The 24,413-nt window shown below is 37.6% G+C and overlaps 1 protein-coding gene across 6 annotated transcripts in view; it reads right to left on the bottom strand.

The window, feature by feature from the left end:
• Positions 1–12,046, bottom strand: part of l(2)gl (LLGL domain-containing protein l(2)gl) — a 58,946-nt gene extending 46,900 nt beyond the window's left edge. Inside the window, exons 1-2 of one of the 6 annotated variants that reach the window (XR_011237439.1) lie at positions 11,527–11,807; positions 11,367–11,459 (exon numbers count right to left, since the gene is read on the bottom strand). Coding sequence is in view for 5 of the 6 variants with exons in the window: in XM_069502469.1 (XP_069358570.1) it covers positions 11,367–11,459; positions 11,527–11,529 (96 nt within the window). In the remaining variant the exon portion in view is untranslated. Of the gene's footprint in view, positions 1–11,366; positions 11,460–11,526; positions 11,811–11,907 lie in introns of those variants that run through there. The other 5 variants (XM_069502468.1, XM_069502469.1, XM_069502470.1 and 2 more) reach the window with 5 other exon arrangements.
• Positions 12,047–24,413: the final 12,367 nt, after the last annotated feature.

Below are 24,413 nucleotides of genomic sequence, written 5' to 3'. Positions count from 1 at the left end.
TAACACGAGTTATAGAGTGAATGAACTCGGGACACGGGGCTTATCGTTCGCGGGACGATATCGCGGAAATCGTATCAATATTGATACACCGCACCGCACAATGATGAACTATAGTGATAGCCCAGAGCTTAAGACGTCCGCCTCCCTATTTGGGTGATCAGGGGTTCGGACAGCACCCTGTTATGTGTACTTAAAGCATTCAAATATCCCTTGCTTTAACGGAGAAGGAAAACATCGCGAGGAAACCTGTATATCTGAGACTCTTCCATAGTGTTCTAAAAGGTGTGTGAAGTCTGCCAATATGCACTTGGCCAGCGTGGTAGACTGTGGCCAAACATTTCTTATTCTGTGAGGACACTCGTGCTGTGTAGTGAGCCGGCGATAGGTTGATATGATGAAAATGTAGAAATGAAAGCGGTTTGATTACCAGGTAACGGAATTCGGTATTAGGTAATTGATGCATCAAGACAAAGCAATTTTAAAGTAATTAGCACAAAAGTAATAAACGTACCTATCTATTAGGTCTAATTAATGATGCACTGACGCATATTGAAAGGAATTTTAAGAATTTTCATAAAAGTAAGATTCGTTTAGTTTCGATACTTTGCTTATCAAGTTATCCAGATAAATATACTTAAATGCACCACAGGAGTAATCGTAAATCTATTAAATTGTATGGACGATTGAATCACTGAATGTGGTGATTTGAAACTTGATACAATGATAAAAATATCATCATAATCCTGCGGCACAACAATCCCTTGTGGCAAGTTAACGCAAATATATAGCTCTCTAGGGATCTATCTATTGGACTAAAAACTTACATCACTCGAGGCTCATAAGAATAGATACCCGAAAACTTATTCTATATTATTGATGCCTAAAATGTATACGAACATATCCCTAAAGTGCCTCCAGTGATGATCTAATGTAACAGAAAACTTATTATATTGACTGGAACTTACAAAATACTAAATAATTATTATAATGTCCCAAATTTTGAGAACATGAGAACAAACATTCGAGAAGGAGCAATCCTAGATTTAGGGAACATGATATTATGAAGCTACAATATCAATTGCTATCATCAAATCCATTAAAACACTTTCTGACCAACAGAGTTGTTCACGTATGGAATAAATTGCCGTAAATGAAGTTCTGTTAACCAGTTCAGGAATCGATTAGACAAACATTTGGAAAACTCGAAGCACTTCCGATATAGACGTATCAGCGAAAGCTGCTTAGTATAATAACGCTCATAACAGAAACCCGAAAATAAACGTTCTATAATCTTGATGCCTGAAATAAATATGAAGACATCACCTAAATTGCACAAATTGTTACAATCAGCGAATGAGTGGGAGGTCAGTACAACATAAGACAGGCCAAAATAGGAAATGCCACCTTCGGGAATCAGGCGAGTGTCCCGAATGTTGCTCATAACTAAATTGACGACGGTCTTTGAGGAGGAAATCGTGGGAGACTCGCTATTCAGGCAACGGCTGGGCCTAATGGAGGTTAAGATGTTTGCCCCCGACATAATGAGTCTCGCGCCTTGTTTGACGCAACTATGCTACACAAATTGGATGAGTAGCAAAAATCTACGCCTGGTTTGATACACAAAACATGTCGATAGCTTCAATTAGCTCTAGATAACGGTGGTTTTATTGAGCAATAATGATCCTATAATAGTAAAGTCTTAATAACAAGTGGACGACACGCACTACATTATGGAGTGAGCGAAAAGGCATTAGAAAGCGAGTAGTCCTCGAAAACAGTACAGAATTATGACGATGATCGTTTAATATACTAACACTTCTATAATAGGTAAAAGTTCCTTAAACTTCGATGTCCCCGAGTCTCAAAGAACTCGAATCAAAACATCGATTCGTATCGATCAATCTAAATGAACGAAACGGTTGAATTCTTCTCTCATTGAATCAGCACGTCCAATTGAAGGCTCGAGTTCATGATAACACGTGCTCGCGATTTTTATTGCATCTAATTCTAATGCCCGTAACTCGTAATGAACTCTGGCATCTGTTCAGCGTCGGCTATACAAATGCTGAAGTGTAAGCGTCTGTCGGTTTTATTATTGTTTCAGCTATCGAAATCCATGGTCTACAAGGGTGTAACCAAAACGCTAGCAAAAACGAAGACAGGTGATACTACTGATGATAAAAGTTCACGATATATTGCAAATAAAACATCTGACTGACGCTAAAGCTCAATGAACGTTGCGTAAGTAGGCCATTCGGAGTAAATGCCACGTCGTAGGCGGGGCATTGACCCGAGTTTTGCACGCTATACATTGCGGGGTTGAAACATACTAAAACTACAAAATGAGGCAAATGGGTATTGGATTGTAATTAGGTACTTAATATAACAATAACGCTAAGTTTTTGCTAGCATTCTGGTTACACCCTGTATATTTAAATTTAAAAATGGTATAAGAGTTGGCTGCTGATGAAACAGATGACTAAACAACAGACTCTACGTCTCTATCTAAACTGAGGTTTAACTCCATTAATTTCAGACTTGTATCGGAGCTTCGAGTTAGTTTCGTATCCATAATTAGATATACTTAATGAAGTTGATATTAGTCAACTGTAAAACCTTAGTCAAAATCTCATTTTATAATTTCACTAGCGACCCGCCCCGGCTTCGCATGGGTGCAATGTAGATACTAATGTGGTGTCATTGCCTCGGAAACTCTCAAATGAGAGGATTTTTTTCCGACCTCATTCACATTATTTCAATTTCTCTAGGGATCTCTAATTTTTGAGAATTAAACTATAGCTATTTAAACCTTCCTCTTGAATCACTTTGGTGAAAACCGCATTAAAATCCGTTGCGTAGTTTAAAAGATCTACGCGTTCATACATACAGACAGCGGGAAGCGACTTTATTTTATACTATGTAAAGAATATGTAAAGATTATGTTATCCCGCATTAGAATCCCAAGAAAACTATGTGACTAAAGCGTAGGCGACCTTTAGCAATGAAGAATACGTAGCATGAAGAGTGAGATGAAAGTTTCTATAATTGATCATCATTTCACAAATTAATCTCAGTGACGAGTTATTTCAAAGGGCAAACGCAAAATAATGTACCAACTCTTACCGACTTCAAAATGGTAGGAATTTTCCTATTCATTGAAACTTACAGAACAGTTTTCGAAGTCCGAATATAACAAAACTCTTCAATAACCACGTTTAACATATTTTTCTTTACAAACAATTTTCTAACATCCATTTGGAGTAGAATCTTTTTATAAAAAGCCTTCGAGGGTTTCCATAAGAGGGTTCGGGGAAAATACATCACCTTTTCAAAGTAGCATTAATACGCCTGAAAATAAGTTATGAAAGCAATTTGTTTGTGATATTTTTATCGTTAAAATTCATCATAGACTTTTTGAGACAAAATATTACAAAGAATTGCGAATAAGAATGTTTGTTTTTTGAGTAAGTGAGTTTTGTGATGAATAAAAAAGTCTAAAAATGTTTAACATTAGACTAACATCATGTTCATTATTAGAAAGAGAAACATCAATAAAGTTCTAATTAAAAAACAGGTACAGTGCGAGTCGGACTCGCACACAAAGGATTCCGTACCACCGTGTAAGATATAATTTGCACTATGTACCTACTTTTAAAAAAATTGCATGGCGGCCATTTTGAAATGCGCTATCTTGGTATTTTAGGGTTCCGTACCCGAAAGGCGCCAACTGGACCCGCGATTGGATTACGGTTCACCGCCGCTGACAGACAGACCGACGGACGGACAGCGAAGCCTTAGTAATGGGGTCCCGTTGGTTGGCTCCTTCGGGGTACGGAATCCTAAAAAACTGCAGCCAGTCGTATCAGTTAAGTATATTAAACAGAGCCTAATATTCTATACCAGGTATTACCGTGGTGATTTGCTAACTCCAGTGTCTAACACTGAATGATAGCCACAGAGCTCATTTTTTAATCCGTTGAAGGTTTTCTACGAAAAAATATTTTGTAATCACCCAGTGAAGCAGCAATGTAGAACTAACCAACCTTGCTCGGCGGCTATCATTCAGTGTTAGACACTGAGTTAGTCAATCACCTAGCAGCTAGGTAGGTACTCTATAATGACAAATCTAAACAATTTAGCTGCACGCCATCATTATAAAATGACTAGCTTATGCTCGCGACTTCGTCCGCGTGGACTACACTAATTTGAAACCTCTATTTCACCCCCTTAGGGGTTGAATTTTCAAAAATCCTTTCTTAGCGGACGCCTACATCATAATAGCTATCTGCATGCCAAATTTCAGCCCGATCTGTCCAATAGTTTGAGCTGTGCGTTGATAGATCAGTCAGTCAGTCAGTCAGTCAGGCAGTCACCTTTTCCTTTTATATATTTAGATATTAGAGGTATCAAAGTTGACCACGTTACAATAAAAGCAAGGCGTCTTATAACTATGTTCGCTTGAGGAATGTAGTCTCGTCTATGATTATAATAGACAGAGCCAGTTAGAGACGAGTCGATGGTGATGTTGAATTGCTTTCCCATTAGTTTTTGTAATCCAATCAGGCGAAAAAGTTCATGACTACAAGTTTTTTGTAGAACAAGTGTACCAACTACCAATATGCCTACTTATAAAATATATAAAATCTATGAACAAAATTAAATATATGAATAAAGTTCAAAATCCTAAATATTCAAAATAGCTACCTAAACAATAAATAGCCGAATATTTAAGTGTATCTTATGTATTCAACTATACCTAACTAAGAATAAGGTGACTCATAAATAACTTAAGTGCCATAAGAAATAAGAAAAATGAAGGAATTTCTACATCTGACGACGGACGGCGTAATGTGTCCTTATTTTAAAGGTCGTACTTTACCGATAGATTTAAAATAGCGCGTGAGGAGTCATTTTGTACGGACTATACCTGACTAGCTTATGCTCGCGATTTCGTCCGCGCGGACTACATTAATTTCAAACCTACATTTAACCCACTTGGGGGTGGAATTTCGAAAAATCCTTTCTTAGTTGATACCTACTCTTTACAAAGAACACACCCAAATTTCATATCTCTAGGACCAGCGGTTTAGGTTGTGCGTTGATATATAAATCAGTCAGTCAGTCAGTCAGGACTTTGAATTTTATATATACAGATTTAAAAATATAACAGGGAACCTTTAAAGAAATGGAAAAGACGAAACAAAATTAGTATAAAACATTCTCACAGGTATTCTACGCTCGAGTGAGGAAACAGGTTTGGTATTTAAGGCATCCTAGCCTAGTACGGCCTCTAATGACTTGAGGAACTACCTGATAATAGACAATCCACGTAATATATACGTCTGGCTAATAATAGAATCGTGCTAGAATCTTGGACTAATGAATCCTGATTGACGGAATGAACTGAGGAATGGAATATCGCCTGTTTATCAGTCTTTTATCGGATACCGCACCGCACGCCATCGTAAGCAATTTCACCCTCACCACCTGGGTGCCTGGTGCACTTCGACCGCTCGTTGTACCAGATCTTTTTTCCACGCACATACAAACTATGGAACTCTTCGGCGGTGTTCCCACTAGATTTCAACACGGGGCTTCTCAACAGATTCCTGAAAGGCCGGCCAACGCATTGGCGGTTCCTCTGGTGCTGCAAACGTTCATGGGCGGCGGTAATCATTGAATATCGGGTGTTTGTTAGCTCGCTGTTTAAAGAAATATAGGTACTTTAGAGAGTGTGCTCAGGAACTTCACAACCTTTTTGTTTGTTCGCCGTTCTAACACAGAACAGCGAGAGATCGTGAACGTTGGCACCTTTATGTAGTCGACGTCCAATCTTCTCGTACGAAACGTTTTTACTCAACGTTTCTGACACGAACCTCTAAGGTTTGGAATGCCCTTTCGGAGTCTCCGTGTTTCCTGCCAAGTATAACTTAAATACCTACCTTAAAAGCAAGAGTGAATAGGCATTTTTAGACAAGCGCACTCCCGAACGAAGCAGGTCAGCTAGTACTGAATAATTTAGCTTCGAGAAGTTTTAAGCAAGAACTTTCATCAAGACTTCGGAATTTTGCCGAAATAAACCTTGAACTCATTAATTTTTAGGACTACTTAATTTATTCAAAGGCTTTGACTTTGAATGAATTAAGGAGTTCAAAGTAGGTAATTACCATTGTACAATTTTTGAATTATTTAATTTGTAAGATAATGGATAAGATAATGGTGATTATTCATTACATGAACTTGAAACTATGAGGGTTCCGAACGCGCTCGGAGAAGAAGCCCGCAACAAACTCAGCAATCAAGTAATTCATATGAAAATACGATTTTTATACATATCATTGCCAACAATGCAATTTTTTGTTGATGGAATGAACAGAACTAAGAAATCGGGCTGTGCCATTGCTCTGCCAAATAGCAAACATTAACCTTGACATATCTAGTAAGCACGCAAATAAAATACTCTGTAAATGTAGTTGAGATAAAGCACAGTTTGAATAAGGTTACGTTGTTTTCATTGAATAGTGATTTTAAATCCACTGCTTTGGCAAAGATTATGAAGTCTATCCACGACAAAATAACGAGATTAAAAGGAAATCTTAGATAAAACAAAGGCTGACGAAAGCTTTGTCAGCATTCTAGATATTATGTTGGTTTGCAAGAACATTTTAAGCAATTAAATATCACTCGCTTTAACGGTGAAAGAAAACATCGTGAGGAAATCATCATGCCTGAGAGTTCTCCATAATGCTCTCAAGGATCTGCCAATTCGCAGTTAAAATATACATGAGGGGTCGCTGTAAGGGGTGGTTGGAGGCGACCTAGGTAGGGTTAGGTTAGGTTGATCTGGTTGTGCTGCGCTGATGGTTTTCCCTGTGCGATACGTGAGAGTTACAATGATGAGGATAGTTCATGTAATTTGATAACAAAAGAAAATCGTTAGTTCACATATGCAGCCTGGTTCATTTTGAGAAAGTAAATCCTGGCTTATCCGATAGGTTGTTTAAAGTGCTGGGAACTAATTGTATAGATCATTGATTGAAGTACCTACTATTTAGTTATTGCATTTGTGCATTTAACTTGAATGATATCGGCTAAGGTTCACTACCCATATTATAAATGCGAAAGTGTGTTTGTTTGTTGGTTTGTCAATCACGTCGCAAAGGAGCAACGGATCGACGTGATTTTTTGCAAGGGTATATATAGTACAAGACCTGGAGAGTGACATAGGCTACAACTGTATCTCAAGAACTAGCTAGTGTAAGAATGTATTGATTCGATATCTAATGTGGCATCGTGTTATCGACAATGATATAATTAATGGCACGGGCGAGGCCGGGCGCGGCAATTTACTGCTCGACAAGATACCGATGCCGATAGTAATCCTACAACAAACAGGAACAGGCTTTACACAAATAGAATATAGACTATAGACTTTAAAATTAGTGGCGATCACAATGGATCGGAGACGGTCGAAGTGATAACGCAGAAGATATAATGTGATACAGGGACCTTTTTTTATTCATTATAGGCAAACGCTTGACCACAATCACACCTGATGGAAAGTGATGATTTACCTAGAAGATGCCTATTCACTCTTTGTTTTAAAGATACCCGGGTTGTAATTGTTAGGAAACACAGCAAAAACCTGCACAGCCCCAGACAAGAAAGAAGACCGGCTGGACTCACGTGATTAGTAGTAGTGAGCCCAACTAGTTTCGAACCCATCCGGCACCTTTACCACCGCGTCGCGAGCAGAGGCTTTTTGAAGAAGGACCCCGGATGGTTTTGAAAAAAAAACTAAATGAAATAAATTGTCATATGAATCATTTCAATAATCACTGAATTCTTCAAGTTTATTGCTAGTGGACGCTTAGCTTCTTAATTTTACCGACAATAATAATTAAAAAATAATCACGCTCAATGGTATGATAATTTTAATGAGTAGTACAGTATAAAACAAGTTTTAACATAAAACGATTTTACACTAACAAAACCACGAGTACAGGACTTATACCTTTACCCTACAGGTACCTGTACCTATGGGGTAAAGGTAAATGAATATTTTTGGAAAAAGAATAGTACACAAGATAACAGGTATTTGTAGTTCTATGGTAATACCGTTGAAAAACACAATAACTTCCATACTACCTACAGAGAGTTATCGATCGTGATATCGCTATCAGTTTATCACTTATCAGCTGATAACCGCCAACGCTCCGAACAATGTTTGCACTGGCCTCGAAGTTATTACTCCAAAAAAGATTACCACATTCAATAAATAAGCAACGTACCTGTAAGCTGGTACTTACTTGATACTTTAGTTTGCTAAATAGGGACTGGCAGTAAAACTATACATATAAATATAGCAGGTACATCATATATCATAGAGATTGAGAACAGAATTAGCCACAGTAGAGTTGTAGAGAGATGGAGCAGAAATTTTTAGGTTTCAGTAGGTCTGAATAAAAAACGGAACCCTTATAGGATCTTTTGTCTGTCTGCCAAATAATCGGTCCTTCGAATCTACTGGACTGATTATTTGAATAAAATTTATCTCTATCTGATCTATAATTTTCTATATTTTTATATCAATACATTACAATTATGGAAAATTTGGGAGTGGGCCAGTTATCTACTTGATAAATGATAGCAAGTAAGGTCTTAGGAGTGATTTAACTGAGTGTAAACAACTATTTATCAATTTAAGTGTGACAACTTAAAAAAATACATAGAGGTTAAATAACAAAAATATTTTAATTTTTTATAACAAAGCACATAAGCACCGACTGTCCCTAAATATATGGAAAAGGTGACTGACTGTCTGATCTATCAACACACAGCTCAAACTACTGAACGGATCAGGTTGAAATTTGGCATGCAGCTACCTATTATGATGTAGACATCTGCTAAGAAAGGATTTTTAAAAATTAATCCCTAAGGGGGTAAAATACTTGTCTGAAAATTTTGAAGTCCACGCGAACGAAGTTGCAAGCATAAGCTAGTATTATTATATTACATTCTGAGAGGAGACCCCTCAGTAGTGGGCCAGCAATGGGTTGAGATGATGGAGACTGATGACAATATGTTATTTATTTATAAATGATTGGCCATATCTCAATGTTGACCAAGTAATTATTGCATAATATTATGGTTTTAATTAATATGTACTACATATTTTGCAATTAAAATAATGAACCTTTTGACTTATTAATCTAGTAATTTAATTCAAATTAAATAAGTATAGATTACAAAGCAATTAGTCAGCCATTTATTATACACTGAATTATATATATTTTTGTACAGAGAATTATAAGTAGCATCACACCCTGAGGGCCCCCTACCACACAAGAAGTAAAACGGTAAGAAACACTTTTGTTAACAAACTGCAAAACTAACTTTGTAGAGGTTTATAATTAATATCAAAAAACTATAATAGTTAGAGTATTGGTTTTATTTTTCCTGTAAAATGTACATAAACTTCTATTGACCATAATTATTACAGATTTTTTGATTGGTAAACTTCGGAGATAAAAGGGGGAACAGCATTTTTTTGACATTTTGAACGATTAGTCAAAAACATGCATAAAATTAAATAAAAATCTGTTTTAGAATATACAGGTAAAGCCCTTTCATATGATACCCTACTTGATATAGTTATCTTACTTCGAAAAATGAAAATACTAATTATATTAATTCGTTTAAATTTTTTGTGTGATGTAGCCACGAATGTCTGCTATAACTTATAAGACCTACCTACCTACCAAATTTCATGATTCTAGGTCAACGGGAAGTACACTGTAGGTCTGTAGTCGGGTGATTCTTCTGGTTGGATCAAATATTAATTGTTTTAATGGTAAATGGAAACATCATGAGGAAACCTGTATGCTTGAGTTTCCATAATGTTGTCTCACCCTTCTCATTTTAAGAGGAGACTCATGTTCAGTAGTGAGCCAGCGATGGATTGATCATGATGTTGACGATAACCAGAAATTTACTAGACAGAAATTAACTACTACAGGAAAACATAAAAACCCAGTGGTAACTAAACTAAATATAATAAAAGAGTTTCATAATGCCAACTGCTATGACCATGATCCAATTTTACTTAAAACTAACGTTGCAGCGTAAACTGTAAAAATGAGTGATCTAATCTCAAAGTAAATACCTGTAGGGCCTGACAAGATAAGATAATGCCTCGCTTATTCAGGTTAATGATTACAAAGAAACTTTTATGGATTACTTAGATAAAATAAGTACTTCATAAAGGGTATTTATTGCTCAATAGCTGATGCCAGCGACTTTGTTCGCGTGGATTTATATTTTTCAAAATCCCGCAGGAACTCTTTGACTTTCCAGGATAAAAAGTAGCCTATGTGTTAATCCAGGGTATAATCTATTTCCATTCCAAATTTCATCCAAATCTGTTCTGCCGTTTATGCGTGATTGAGTAACAAACATCCAAACATCCACACTTTCACATTTATATTAGTAGGATTCAATGATACTTTTAGGGTGGTGTGGATCTGACTTTACTGCACATTCGTGTCATCCTTGCGTCCTCCATTGTAGCAAATGTGCAAATACTAGATTTTGTGTGCGACTTCATCCATGTGACCTACCGTACCTACAGGTGGATGGATTGTGTGAAAGATATGTGTGAAAAGGGGTGGATAATATGTTGGCGGGTGATAGAAATGAGTGGAAGAAGACATGTTGTGCTGACCCCACGAAGGTTGGGATAAGGTAAGGAAGAAGCAGAAGAATACATCGTTTTCACTTATTTATGCAACCATTTCTGCGTCTAAGGGTAGGCAGTATTTTTTCTAACTTGCTAGACAAAAACTGACAGCTAAAATACATGATAAATATTATAATTTCTAGGCTGTAGCACTTTGGGATAACGTAGCTAACTATCAGTGAAAGAACTTTTAGAATCAGATCATTATCATACATTTGCACTTTACCTCTTCATAAGGCTCTAATCTATAGAGCTAACTTTGACATAAAACGAGACAGAATTGAGTGACTAACATAAATCTGTCTCATTTAACTCTAACTCCCAACAAAGTCAAAGTATGTTCCATAGATCTCAGCCTAAGAGTAGACCTTAAATGAATGGAACTCTCATGGAGCCATGGCAAGGCAGAGGACATTGAAAACTATAACTTTTGCAGCTCTAAGTTCCACAAACAAATAGTCTAAGTTCCTCAAACATTGTATTATTATGCTGAATTCATCAAAATTGAAATTCAACATCTTGGTGAAGTATTATTGAGCAAATTAACAATGACCGTTCAATAACTAGGGTGATTAAAATAAAACTAAATCATGTAGGAGTTGCTAATCTAAAATTACTTGGGACTTACCTTGCGAAAAGCAAACAGTTCATTTTGCAGTTTCTGCCTCTCCGCAGAGGGCTGCTGGCCCTTCCCGCGTATAAACTTTAGCATCCTGCCGGCCTGCAACAAGACAACCACTTAGCACTTACACAAACACCACAGAACATACAAACAAACACAACTCTACCATGTTTTCATATTAGGCACACAGAATGACGAACAAGTACCCCGACCGGCACCGAGAAGCCGACTGGTTAGTTGATTACTGACATGCAGTCTTGACTACGAAGCGCCCCGTACCCTGCCGCGGCATTGTCATAGTCGCACCCAGATAAAAACATTTACTTGTTCGTAAAATCGCAAGATAACCGGCGCACAGATAACACTTCAGATATCACATATTCTATTGAGAACACGCTAAACACCAAACTTCTGAAGAACTCGGGAGATCCCTGTCTTAAGACAATCGGACAACGCCTGTCGGACAGGTTAGCCGTACCATTGAACTCTAGATCATGATATGAATTTCAGTGGGTGTAGGAGCTAAAGGTTAACCCATTTTACGTACCTGAAGACAACAGTTTGGAAATTTTTAGTTATAAAATCCAAAATTAGAGAAATGACAGGTACAACGGCGTCAGAAATACATACAAACACTATAAAACACACATAATTGATAATATCCATGAACGCACGCACACCCACACTACGCCATGTTGATTGTCATGACGTCATTGACGTAACAAGATTGCAATGTTGCCATATCTATATTCAAACTTCCCCATATCCTTACAAATCAATCATCCTGGATATTAAAACAGTGATGCATTATAGACACTTACGCTGCATTACACGATGTAATGCGGCGCGGCAAACATAGTTGCCTGGAAGAGATCGCTTTAGCGATAAGGCCGCCTTTGCATGCTACATCTATTAGATTAAGATCCTGTATAGTGTTTTTTCAATGTTTACTTTGTGTTGTGTGCAATAAAGTGTAAATAAATAAATAAAATAAATAAATAGTGTATATGAGTTTGTATGGAGCAACAGCAAGGCACAGCGCAAAATGCGTTTGGACTTTTAATCTCCTTGATTATAGATTTATTTTAAATTGTTAATTTTTTGGAGCAAAAAGTTTTACAATAATTTATAATCGTAACTAAGAGTCCAAAAGGCTCAAACTACTAAATAACTTATTTTTGGGTACAATTGGCAAAATTGAAAAATTATACTACTTTAAACTTGTTCAAAACTATGCTTGAGCTGACTAATGCGCTTTATCACTACTAAACCTACCTAGGTAAGGTACCGATATTATAAATGCGCAAGTTTGTTTGTTGGTGTATGGGTATGTTCGTTTGTCCTTCAATCACGTCACAACGGAGAACCTGGAAAATGACATAGGCTTCTTTTTATCCCAGAAAATCAAAAACCTAAATCCATGCGGATAAAGTCGCGGGCATTAGCTAGTATGTATAAACTGTCCAAAATATCAATTCTGAAGTTTCAAAAATTTTGCCAGTAAGAGTTTAGACTCCATTAATGTAGGCGTTATTTTTAGTTTTTGCAACACAGGTCTCGTTCAGAAACAAAGTTTACGAATTCGCTAAGAAACCAACTTTTGCAAATATTATTTACATATTCTTGTTAAATAAATTGCTTTATAAATAAAATGAATAGAAATCAAAAATAGATTAAAATGGAATTACTTTCTCCGTATTATTATTAATATTCTATTCTTTCTCTCACATTTAGTATTGAGCAACAATCTTTACAAACGTTCCAGTTTCCGGTGTACATCACGATGATGGCGCGAAATTTGAATTGTTAGATTTGCCTTGCACAAAAATTCTCTCTCTCCTTAATTTATTGTTTTTATGTAAGTATCTTAGAAAGTACAGTTGGCGTCAGTTAAAAGAAACTCTATCCTGCGCAGTGGATGATTATCGATCATAGAATGTGGGAGGGCAAGAGTGTCTCCGTCGAAGCGTTATGTGTTTATTACCTAATACCTACCCTTCGCCTCCTGAAGGATAGTATTTTAATTTTTTTCCCCTCTTCTGGCTTTACACAGATTAGCCAATATCAGGAGGAAAGTATTTAGTTTTGTACCTCTGCAAAGCCATGCCTAACTACTTTACTTATAATAAAAATAACCCTAACTTATAAGAACTGACTTTATTCCATCTATACAATGCCTAATAAACTTCAACATTATTTATAAACTATTAGCTTCTTCAAAACATAATTATAAATTCCAATTTTTTTTGTTTCAAATCGGTAACCCCCGCTTTTCTTGCCGCCATTTTACATCTGCCACCAAAGTATATTTTTTTTTAATTCTGAGATGTGCGTTTACCCGACTATGGCCAAGCCAAAAGGAATTTTTAATTAGGAGTTTAGCAGTGTATGTAGGTATGTTTATATTTATGTAGCAATCATCAAAACATCGTAGTGCCTAAACTACTGGGCCGATTTTGACGAATAAGGTTCAATCGATTCGTTATGCGGCCTGCGCTAACTGGTTTGTTACAACTTCAGATTTGCCTACTTGTTTTGTGCCCACTACTTACATCTCAGTACGCGGCAGAAAATAATGTAAATCGGCCCTGAATGTCATTTCGGCCTTGTGCAGCGTTGTCTCTGTCACTCATACCTATTTTTTCCCGTTTTGTCGGTCTCAACGACAGAGACAGTGCTTTACAAATCCGCTACCTATATCCGTCTAAATGTCGATGTTCATTACTTTATGCCGCGTACTGTACTAATTCTATTAAGTTATTATGAATTCTGTGGTAATATCAAACTTATGATAGTGATTTGTCGAGTATCAAGTATCAAGAAAGCCAAACTACGAAATTACATGATAGCAAGCAAGACGTTATAAATTGAATAAAGCCGCATCACATCTGCGGGATGTTCTGATTTAACGTTTGTTAGACATCGACGTAACGGATTCGACCTGATTTTAAAGTATTAAATTCAAAAAATACTATCAAATCTTTTTGATTGTCAATTGTTGGATTTGTAAGATACTTAATGATGTCGTGAACTGAATTAATTACATAAACTTAAAACTAACTTAACTATACTTACGCTAACGATTCCCCACAGCTCGCCCGTTTTCGCCTGTCTAGTAGGTACCGCTATTTAATTATATATTCTGTGGTACCGGTGCCAATTCAAGCGCGTTGCATGACGTCACTAAGCTATGTCCGATGATATTTCCGACGGGTTGTACTTAAGTTCTCTACGAAAATTTCAACACATTACGGCTTATGAGATACCGCCCGCTGACAGACACACGGAGGGACGGACAGACGGACGGACTGCGAAGGTTTAGTAATAAAGCCCTGTTGCCATCATTCAGGTATGGAACGATCGCAGAAACGATTGTCGTGTTCGTCCCGTAGCTCTATAAAGGCATCTCCACAGATACGCGGGTTGCCATGGTTACATCGATCGATGCGCCGGGCGCATCTTGCAGCGTGCACAACATCAAGCTAATAAAGGCTTTCGCCGCCGCGGCTTTGTCACCACTGGAAACTTTGGAGACCGCTTTATTGGTAGAAAATTTATCGCAGCTTTCGAAAGAGAAAATTACATTGCGATTAATAAAGTTTGTCGGGAAGAGTTATTAGTTTAGTATCTACTCTACTATATCTATATTGGTTTTAAGCCGCAGACGTATTAAGGTAGATTATTCCTGTCGCTGTAATCGGTATGACTCAGCAGCACATGTCGCCAGAGCCAAAGTGTGAGATAAGATATTGACAAAGCTTCAAATGTTGTAAGCATGTCGGATACGTTTTGTTGTGCTGACATCAGCGTCAGTAGTGCAGCTCGCAGGGAAGCAGCAGCAGTGTCGCCGTGCATATAACGCGTAAAATTTAACTCCTCACGCGCCATTTTAACTTTTTATGCCAAATGTCATTTGAAAAGTACGATTTTAGTACTTATTTTAAAGGTGAACCGTACTTTTGATATAATAGTAACCCATAGAGTTAAAAATAATGCCGCGCGAGGAGTCATTTTTTACGGACTATATATAGGTACTGGGAATAAAAAACTTCATACAAAGTCATAAGAAAATGTATAGGGACAAGTAATTTTATAATTTTATTCAATTGTTTTACCTACACTTGTTAAGAACCTGTAATGCTTGTCGCGTCCCCAGTCGCTGTCATTTCCAAGCCAATCTCGAAATCGAACCTTAAAAATGAAAAATCGAGGCTTAAATGAAGAAGTACTTATGTGTTTCAGGATTTTTGGAAATTCCTCTCCCTCACCGATTTTCAAAAATCCACTCAAGCGTAACCGGGGTGGGTCAGCTAGTTTGGTATACGACGGACGCGAAAGTCGTCGAAGAGGCGCGCTACCATAGCTGTATATTTCTCGGATGACGTGACCAAGTGAGCCTGGTCTGGCTTTATTATACCTGGCCTGGCTTTATAAAAGTCGTTATCAAATATACATATAAATACAACATAGTTATATTAAATACATATATATTTTTCCTTGTTATCAAATATCTCTTTTATTCATACATTTTTGTTGAAATAATTTTAGCTGAAGCAAAAGAATTTTGATAAGCTCCTACAGCCGGGAGGCCGCCGAGATCACAGGGCAGCTAAATTAAATTCCAACTGGTTTGACTTCAAATGAAAATACTTTCGCAAAAATAATATCAAACCTTGACATGTTTTATATAGATATTGTTCACGACAGGTCGACATGGTAATCGGGATATGAGGCGGGGGGACGCCCCTCACACCCGCACGTCACCTGCGCTATCCCGTACCGGGTTAGCCGGTTAGTTAAACTAGTGATCGAACCTTGGGGGTTCGATCCCGAATAGAAGGCCAAAGTCTACTAGACTACCACCGCACTAGGAAATTTTTTGATGTATGTGCCTATATAATATAGGCATGCATCTAATACTATCAATCATACTATCTACCGACTTAGTAGCTATCTATATTGTTCATACAGTAGGTAGGTAGTTTGAAACAAAGGATTGGCGATAATCAATAAACTTTAAGCAAACAGTAAAAAGGTCACTAGACAGTCCATTTCACCTTCACCTCGTAACATAATGAAACAAGTAACAACCATATAATTCAGCTGAGTCACAGTGACTAAGTTGCGCATTCCAGTAGAATATTGTTCCACTGAAACTGAATAATTCACTCGCAACCCCATTCCGTGAAGTGATTCCGTAATGTGAAACACTGGGTTTCAACTTTCAGAAACAAAGGATGCCTTAACGAGGAATGGGGATTAAAATCTAACCATGGGAACGATTCTTTCACAGTACGCGGCTGAAAGTAATGTACATCGGCCTTTAGAATAACATTTCGGCTTTGTAGAACGTTGTCTCTGTCACTCATACCTATATATGACGTTTTGTCGGTCTCAACGACAGAGACAACGCTCTACGAAACCGCTACCTATCTCTTTGTAAAGGTCGATGTACATACAATATTTCCTGCTGGGAACTGTTCTAGTTTTGTATATGTTTTAGTTTACTAGATAGCTCCGTTTTATTACTAATTGCTTACTAATAAATGATAATTGGGAGGCGTCTGAAACAATCATCCTGTTTAAACAAAGTTGACCTCGGTCAGTAACTGGATGGGTTTTGGGTGCAATTTGGCCTTTCGTTTCCTCCGTCTGTTTCGTTTGGCCTCGGAGAACATAACCTTTCATTTTTGTAAGTAAGTAGGTATCTAATATAGTGCAAAAAAATAATAACGAGCCCGATTTCTTCTATTTATTTTCTCGTACTTATTTGCTAAGTAAGCTCATAAGGAAAACAAATTCCATCGTGCCTATTATGTTCATTGTTTGTGCTTTTCTTTGATGACAAAGCTCCTTAGCTGTGATCTCACGATGATGCAGTCCAAGATGGAAGTGGGCTAATAAAAATAAATAAAAATCTGTTATAGAATCTACATATATAGCCCTTTCATATGACATCCCACTTGATATAGTTATATTATAGTTATGTGAAAATACTAAAATCACATTTTAAATTTTTTTTGGTGATGGAACCACAAATTCGCAGTTTTCGGATTTTTCCTTTACTTGTGCTATAAGACCTGCCTACTTGGCAAATTTCCTTTAATCACGCTGCGTCGGAGCAACGGAATCGACCTGATTTTTTACATGGGTAATGGAAAACCTGGACAGTCGGAATGGCTACTTTTAATACTGGAAAAACAAAGAGTTCCCACGGGATTTATGAAAAACTAAATCCACATGAACGAAGTCGCGGTCATCAACTAGTTCATAGTAATTTCTAGAAAAGACAAGACCTTTCCGATTTGGTCTCGTGCCCAAAAATGATTAATGTCTCCCATTTCCGGCGAGGCCTGCACCGAAGTGGCAAATCACTCGGCATACAAAGGTAACCGTCAGTTATCCTGACGTCCAATCTATCAAATTATTTGTCGGCTCACCGTTAAATTCCATAGTCATACTGATGATTGTGAAGTGTTCTCTGTTGACATTACGACTATTTTTTAGCTTTAGAACTTGAAATGAAATTTTATCGAAACCGGAAATAAGTTTGGAAAACCTGTATCTCAGAGTCTTCCCACTTCCTCCTCCGTGACAAACATCACTACCTCACACATATCGCACTGTTATTATAAAGGTGAAAGTTTGTGTGTATGTGTGTGTGTGTGTGTCTGTTTGTAACTCTTTCACGAAAAGACAACGCTCTACGAAGCCGAATAGTCTTTCTAAAGGTCGATGTACAATATTTTCTGCTAGCTTCTGTAGGTGCCTATCGAAATTTACGGCAGTCGCCTTGCGCCCTCTAGGACTCTGCGCCCGGGTGCACCGCGACCCTTGAACACCCGGGTAACGATGGCCCAGACCGTCAGTTATCCTGACGGTCTATCTAATCTATCAAATTATTCTTCGACTCACCGTTAAATTCCATAGTCATACTTACTGATTGTGAAGAGTTTTCCGTTGACATTACGCTTTTTCAGCTTAAGAACTAAAAAAGTACACAGACACTCTCTCTCTACAGTGCTCTACGAAGCCAAAACCTCTTTATACAATACTAGCTGATCCCCGCGGCTTCGCCCGCGTAGATTTAGGTTTTTAAAGATCCCGTATAGCCTATGTCACTCAGGAATAATGTAGCTTTCTACTGGTGAAAGAATTTTTAAAATCGGTTCAGTAGTTCTAAAGATTACCCCCTACAAACAAACTTAACGACATTACCTCTTTATATAATATTTTATAGTTTAGGCAGCGTACGCAAAATAAGTAACTTTTCTGGTTGATTTTTTACACCTTGTGTCCGAAAAACCCAAATATCTTACGGAACCCTATTTTTTTCCAAAATAAAATATAGCCTATGTTACTCGTGGATAATGTAGCTTTCGAATGGTGAAAGAATTTTTAAAATCGGTCCAGTAGTTTTTGAGCCTATTCAGTACAAACAAACAAACAAACAAACAAACAAACAAACAAACAAACAAACAAACAAACAAAGTTTTCCTCTTTATAATATTAGTGTAGACAACGGGCCGTGCAGCAGAAATCGTAATATTTTAATTTCGCCATAACTTCAAAACCAAACGTCCAATTTTAATCATTCAAAGACCAAATATTATCTCCATAAACTGTTCTTAGTGATGAAATCATTTATTTTGATAAGGATTAATAGCATGAGTAAAATAAACGCGTTTAAATGTAGTCCAAAAAAAATTCAAGATTTTTAAATAAAAAAATGGTTGCTGTGCCTCACTCGACATAGATGGGTATAGTGTGTCGCGGACTTTTTTGTAGATATTTATAAGATCTACAATTAATTAGAACATTTTATGGTTCTATCTTTTATAGTTTAGGCAGCGTACGCAAAATAAGTAACTTTTCTGGTTGATTTTTTACACCTTGTGTCCGAAAAACCCAAATATCTTACGGAACCCTATTTTTTTCCAAAATAAAATATAGCCTATGTTACTCGTGGATAATGTAGCTTTCGAATGGTGAAAGAATTTTTAAAATCGGTCCAGTAGTTTTTGAGCCTATTCAGTACAAACAAACAAACAAACAAACAAACAAACAAACAAACAAACAAACAAACAAACAAACAAACAAAGTTTTCCTCTTTATAATATTAGTGTAGATTAGTGTAGATTTCTTGCCGGCTACTGCGCTTCGATCGCATTATGGTGGTTCCTGCGGCCATGTCCGATGTCTTAAGTCCATAGAGCTACGAGCGTAGGTGATGCTACGAAAAACTGTAGCTGAAACGATGACTTATGAAATTACCAAAATTCCGGTATTTATAAGTACGCGACAGATTGAGATGGCAATCGGGGTATGAGGTGGGCAGATGCCCCGCAAACCCGTACGTTACTCTCACTATCCCGCACCGGGTTAGTGCGGGGAATGTAAGGGTCCCCAGCCCGATTGCCATCTCGACCTATCGCATACTTATAGTATAATAAAATTGCTGTTTCAACTTTTGTATTCGACATAAGTAGCAAAACTATATTTTTCTTACTTTACTAGATATCGTACTTTTCCTTTTGTAGCAGGTATTTCTTTTGTCTGTCTGTTAATAACGATATTCCATTGTAACAATAGCACGCCCTGCTATAGAATTGTATGTATGTATTCATTTGTTATTTTAGTCTCTTTGTATAGCTCTAAAGGGAATAAAGAGAAAATACAATTATATTATGAGTGGGCACTTTACTTGATCTGTATAAATAACACAAACGGTGAATTTTAATAAGGGCTCCCTTTTGCTTGTATACTTAAATATATAAAAGGAAAAGCTGACTAACTGACTGACTGATCTATCAACGCACAGCGCAAACTACCGCATGGATCGGGCTGAAATTTGGCATGCAGTTAGTTAATATATATATTTTTTATTTATTCAGATACAAGTTAGCCCTTGACTGCAATCTCACCTGATGGTAAGTGACGATGCAGTCTTAGGTGGGAGCGGGCTAACCTGGAAGGAGTATGACAATTTTCATTAAACCCATACACCTTTGGTTTCTACACGGCATCGTACCGGAATGCTAAATCGCTTGGCGGCACGGCTTTGCCAGTAGGGTGGTAACTAGCCACGGCCGAGGCCTCCCACCAGACCAGACCAGAAATTTAGAAATTATAAAATTCCAAATCCCTGCCAGGAATCGAACCCGGGACCTCCCACTAATAAGACCACAGCGCTTACCACTGCGCCAGGGAGGTCGTCTAAATATGACGTAAACATCCGCTAAGAAAAAACTTTTGAAAATTCAACCCCTATAAGGAGGTAAAATAGGGTTTGAAATTTGTGTAGAGCACGCGGATGACGTCACGAGCCTAAGCTAGTTTAAAAATAAAAGTAATGAAATAATTTTTAATTCTTATTAAAGGTTATTTAAGATGTTTTTTTTTGACTATTAAAGAGCCAGATCTCGGGGAAAGATAAGGTACAGGACCGATTTTCACAAAAATCTTTACACACTACAACACACAATTCCGTAAAGTTAGAGGATTGAACCTCCGACCTCCTGAATAGGAGGCGGACGTCTTAACCACTAGGCTATCACGGCTATATCCACGGTCTACCGCCTCTAGTGATTAGGACCCTACGTTGCGAAAAAAATGCATCATCATCATCATCATGATCAACCCATCGCCGGCTCACTACAGAGCACGGGTCTCCTCTCAGAGTGAGAAGGGTTTTGGCCATAGTCTACCACGCTGGCCAAGTGCGGATTGGTAGACTTCACACACCTTTGAGAACATTATGGAGAACTCTCAGGCATGCAGGTTTCTTCACGATGTTTTCCTTCACCGAAAAAAATTACCTATTCTCAAACCTTCCTCAATGTCCGTGAAGCTCAAAGGCTTTGATACACCGATAGGTAGCTACTACGAGCCAATTGGCACCCGGGTTTGTATTAGACAACACAAGCCAACAGGGTTGTTAGAGGGATGAGTTATTTTCGCTACAGAGCCTTTGACGGCGACGATCCTTGTCTCGAATTTACATAATAATAGAACCGTAGATTATTGTCAAATCCTTTCAGCAAAATTAATTTGCGTGATACGAGATATTTGTACCTATAATAATATGTTCATATTATGGTCTTGGTCATGAAAATGTTCGACCTTTCAATCTTATCCAATCCATCAGCCTAATGTACCCACTGCTAGACATGGGCCTTTTCAAGAGCGCACCACCAATCATGGTTCTCCGCCCTTCTCATATTTTTTTATTCAGGTACAAGTTAGCCCTTGACTGCAATCTCACCTGGTGGTAAGTGATGATGCCGTCTAAGATGGAAGCGGGCTAACCTGGAAGGGGTATATCAGTTTGTATTAAGCCCACACTCCTTTGGTTTCTACACGGCATCGTACCGGAACGCTAAATCACTTGGCGGTACGGCTTTGCCGGTAGAATGGTAGCCTCCCACTTGACCAGATCAGAAATTTAGAAATTATACAATTCCAAACCCTTGCTGGGAATCGAACCCGAGACCTCCCACTAATAAGACCACAGCGCTTACCACTGCGGCAGGGAGGTCGTCATTCTTTGATAGTGATGATTTTGATGTTTGGCACACAGCTTGTAACTCGGAAGGAATTCCCGTGGAATTAATCCACGGAGGCTAGTTACTATAGGGCTATCTCTGTTACGTAATACCATGTTGCTAATTGTCAAAGACAAAAAGTCAGTTGGCGACTGGCGTTAACCATTTTGAGTGACCAACCAATCACAAACGAGCCTATGTTTTCCGTACTACTCGTACGAGTACATAACGTAACAAAGAGAGCCCTATATTATCGTTTCTCCGTGGATTATATTAACATCATAATCATTAATGTTTTCTGATGTATTTTAATGCAGGGGTAGCGTGTTCATAAATAATTAAATTTAATAGATAAACTTTATGAAAATTATATATAGAAGAGTTTTGTTTCGTATAAATAAAAGTTAAATTGAATGCGCTGAAACGTGAACAACCTCTCCAGAGTTTGATATTGATGGAGCTTTTCAAAGTTATTCAGCTTCAAACTTCATTCGCTGACGTCTAATCGATTTGATAAAAGTTTTTTTAAGTAGGTATATACCTACTTACATGAAGGTCGATACTTTGGACACTATAGTCACAACGAGAACGAGACTTTTGAAGGACAAACCAACAAAAACAAACACACTTTCGCATGTATAATATGAGTAGTGAATTACTTAATAAGTATCCCGTGCATAATAAAGTCATTACCATGAAAGCACTTCAATATAAACGTGTTGAGCGCACGCCGCGCCGGGGCAAGCATCCTTGGTTTTTAACGAGGAACGTGTGAAGCGACACTCTGCAGCACTCGGGCGTACGGCTGGAAATGTTTTAATCAATACCCATCCTCGTTCCGTGGACCTGTGACTCTTGAAACCTCTTCGAAGGCTTTAGCAAGAAGCCTTTAGTGGGTATACCATATTGACTCAAACAAAACAAATGAAAACTAATAAACTAAGAGTCCCCGCAGACCACAAACTTTTTATCGGCCGATAGTTTGGTCGGTTTCTTAATCAGTATGAAGATGTATGTAAGTGCTCAAATTATAACGATTAAGTACATCTTCATACTGATGTAGAAACCGACCAAACTATCGGCCGATAAAAAGTTTGTGGTCTGCGGGGACTCTAACAGTTTACCTGCACATTGTCTATACTAACAAAATATGGGTCTCTGTTGCCTTAATAAAGAATTTATTTATTTATTTATTTATTATTTACTCAGATATTCACAAATTACGGACACGGCATACATGTAATTACAGTGCGAAAAGGCTCTCTTGGCACTTGAATGACATTGACAGGGGGGCGCTGTTGGAGAACAAAGGCTAGAATATTCAAACAAGTACAAAGGGGACACTTGACGGCAACGTTAGTTCCGATTTTCGCCACGCGCCAAGTTAGCCTTGTCGCACTGTATAGGTATTTTTATCATATCACACACACCACCGTCAGTTATATTTTTAAGTGGTATTGCGGGAAAATATAGTATGTGACAAATCTCGTAACTTGTTTTGCTGAATTTTCGTTCGCACTGCAGAAAAACGGGTAAATTCTTTAACATAATATTTCAAGATTTAATTAAAATTTCAAACAAGTTCCTCTTCAACAATTTATACGACGATATACATTAGGTAACAGAAAACAGGGTTTTCAACATGTTTTTATGTCAATGTTCAAAACAGTATACCTACCCACATTATTTTATATTGTGACTTTAGACAGTACGTATCTTCATACTTATAACTATTCTAAATTTTAACTGTACTGTAATACTTAGTTTCTGAATAAAAGGGCTGTGTCAGACAAAAGACAAACAGACACCGAGGTATTTCCAGTTTTTTACATTTGGAAACGGAACACTTGCATTTTTACAAAATAGCCAACTCAAAGGAAGCGACTACAGTATTTTTAAACGAACAAAAGAAAATTACATCCAAGAAAATACTTCTTACCTATTTAACTTACGTACCTACACATTTTTATTCTCCAGAACACAAAAGATGCAGCGTTAATCAAACGCCTGAGTTCGGAGAATTTCCTGTCTCCCACATTCTGCTAACGATTTTTTTCAGCCATTTTCTAGCTTCCCCCAGATCCTTTTACAGTCTACCGGCAAAATTGGATGCACACAGCACACCGATGCATATATTTTAAATAACTATCGGTACTCGAATTGAAATCACTAGGTAGGTAGTATTTAAGTAGGTAAGTCTATAATAATTTTAAAAAGTACTGAACGTGTTTTATTCTAGTTTTCATCATAAGAATCTCTCGCGCAGTCTAGATGAAACCATAAAATATTTACTTTTTTAATTTTGTACGAACACTAAAATAAACATCATCATGGTCAACCGATATATTATATACATAGATGAACATAGGTCCTTTGTAGGGACTTCCACACGCCACGGTCTTGCGCTGCCTAAATCCAGCGGCTCACTGCGACTCGCTTGATGTCGTCCGTCCACCTAGTGGTCTGTTGTACGCTTGCCTAGAATTGCCTATTCACTCCTGCTGAGGTA

Source organism: Maniola hyperantus, chromosome 13 (genome assembly GCF_902806685.2).
Source record: "Maniola hyperantus chromosome 13, iAphHyp1.2, whole genome shotgun sequence".
Taxonomy (NCBI): Eukaryota; Metazoa; Arthropoda; class Insecta; order Lepidoptera; family Nymphalidae; genus Maniola; species Maniola hyperantus.
The sequence above is the reverse complement of the archived record's forward strand: the minus strand, read 5'-3'. Positions and strand labels throughout refer to the sequence as shown.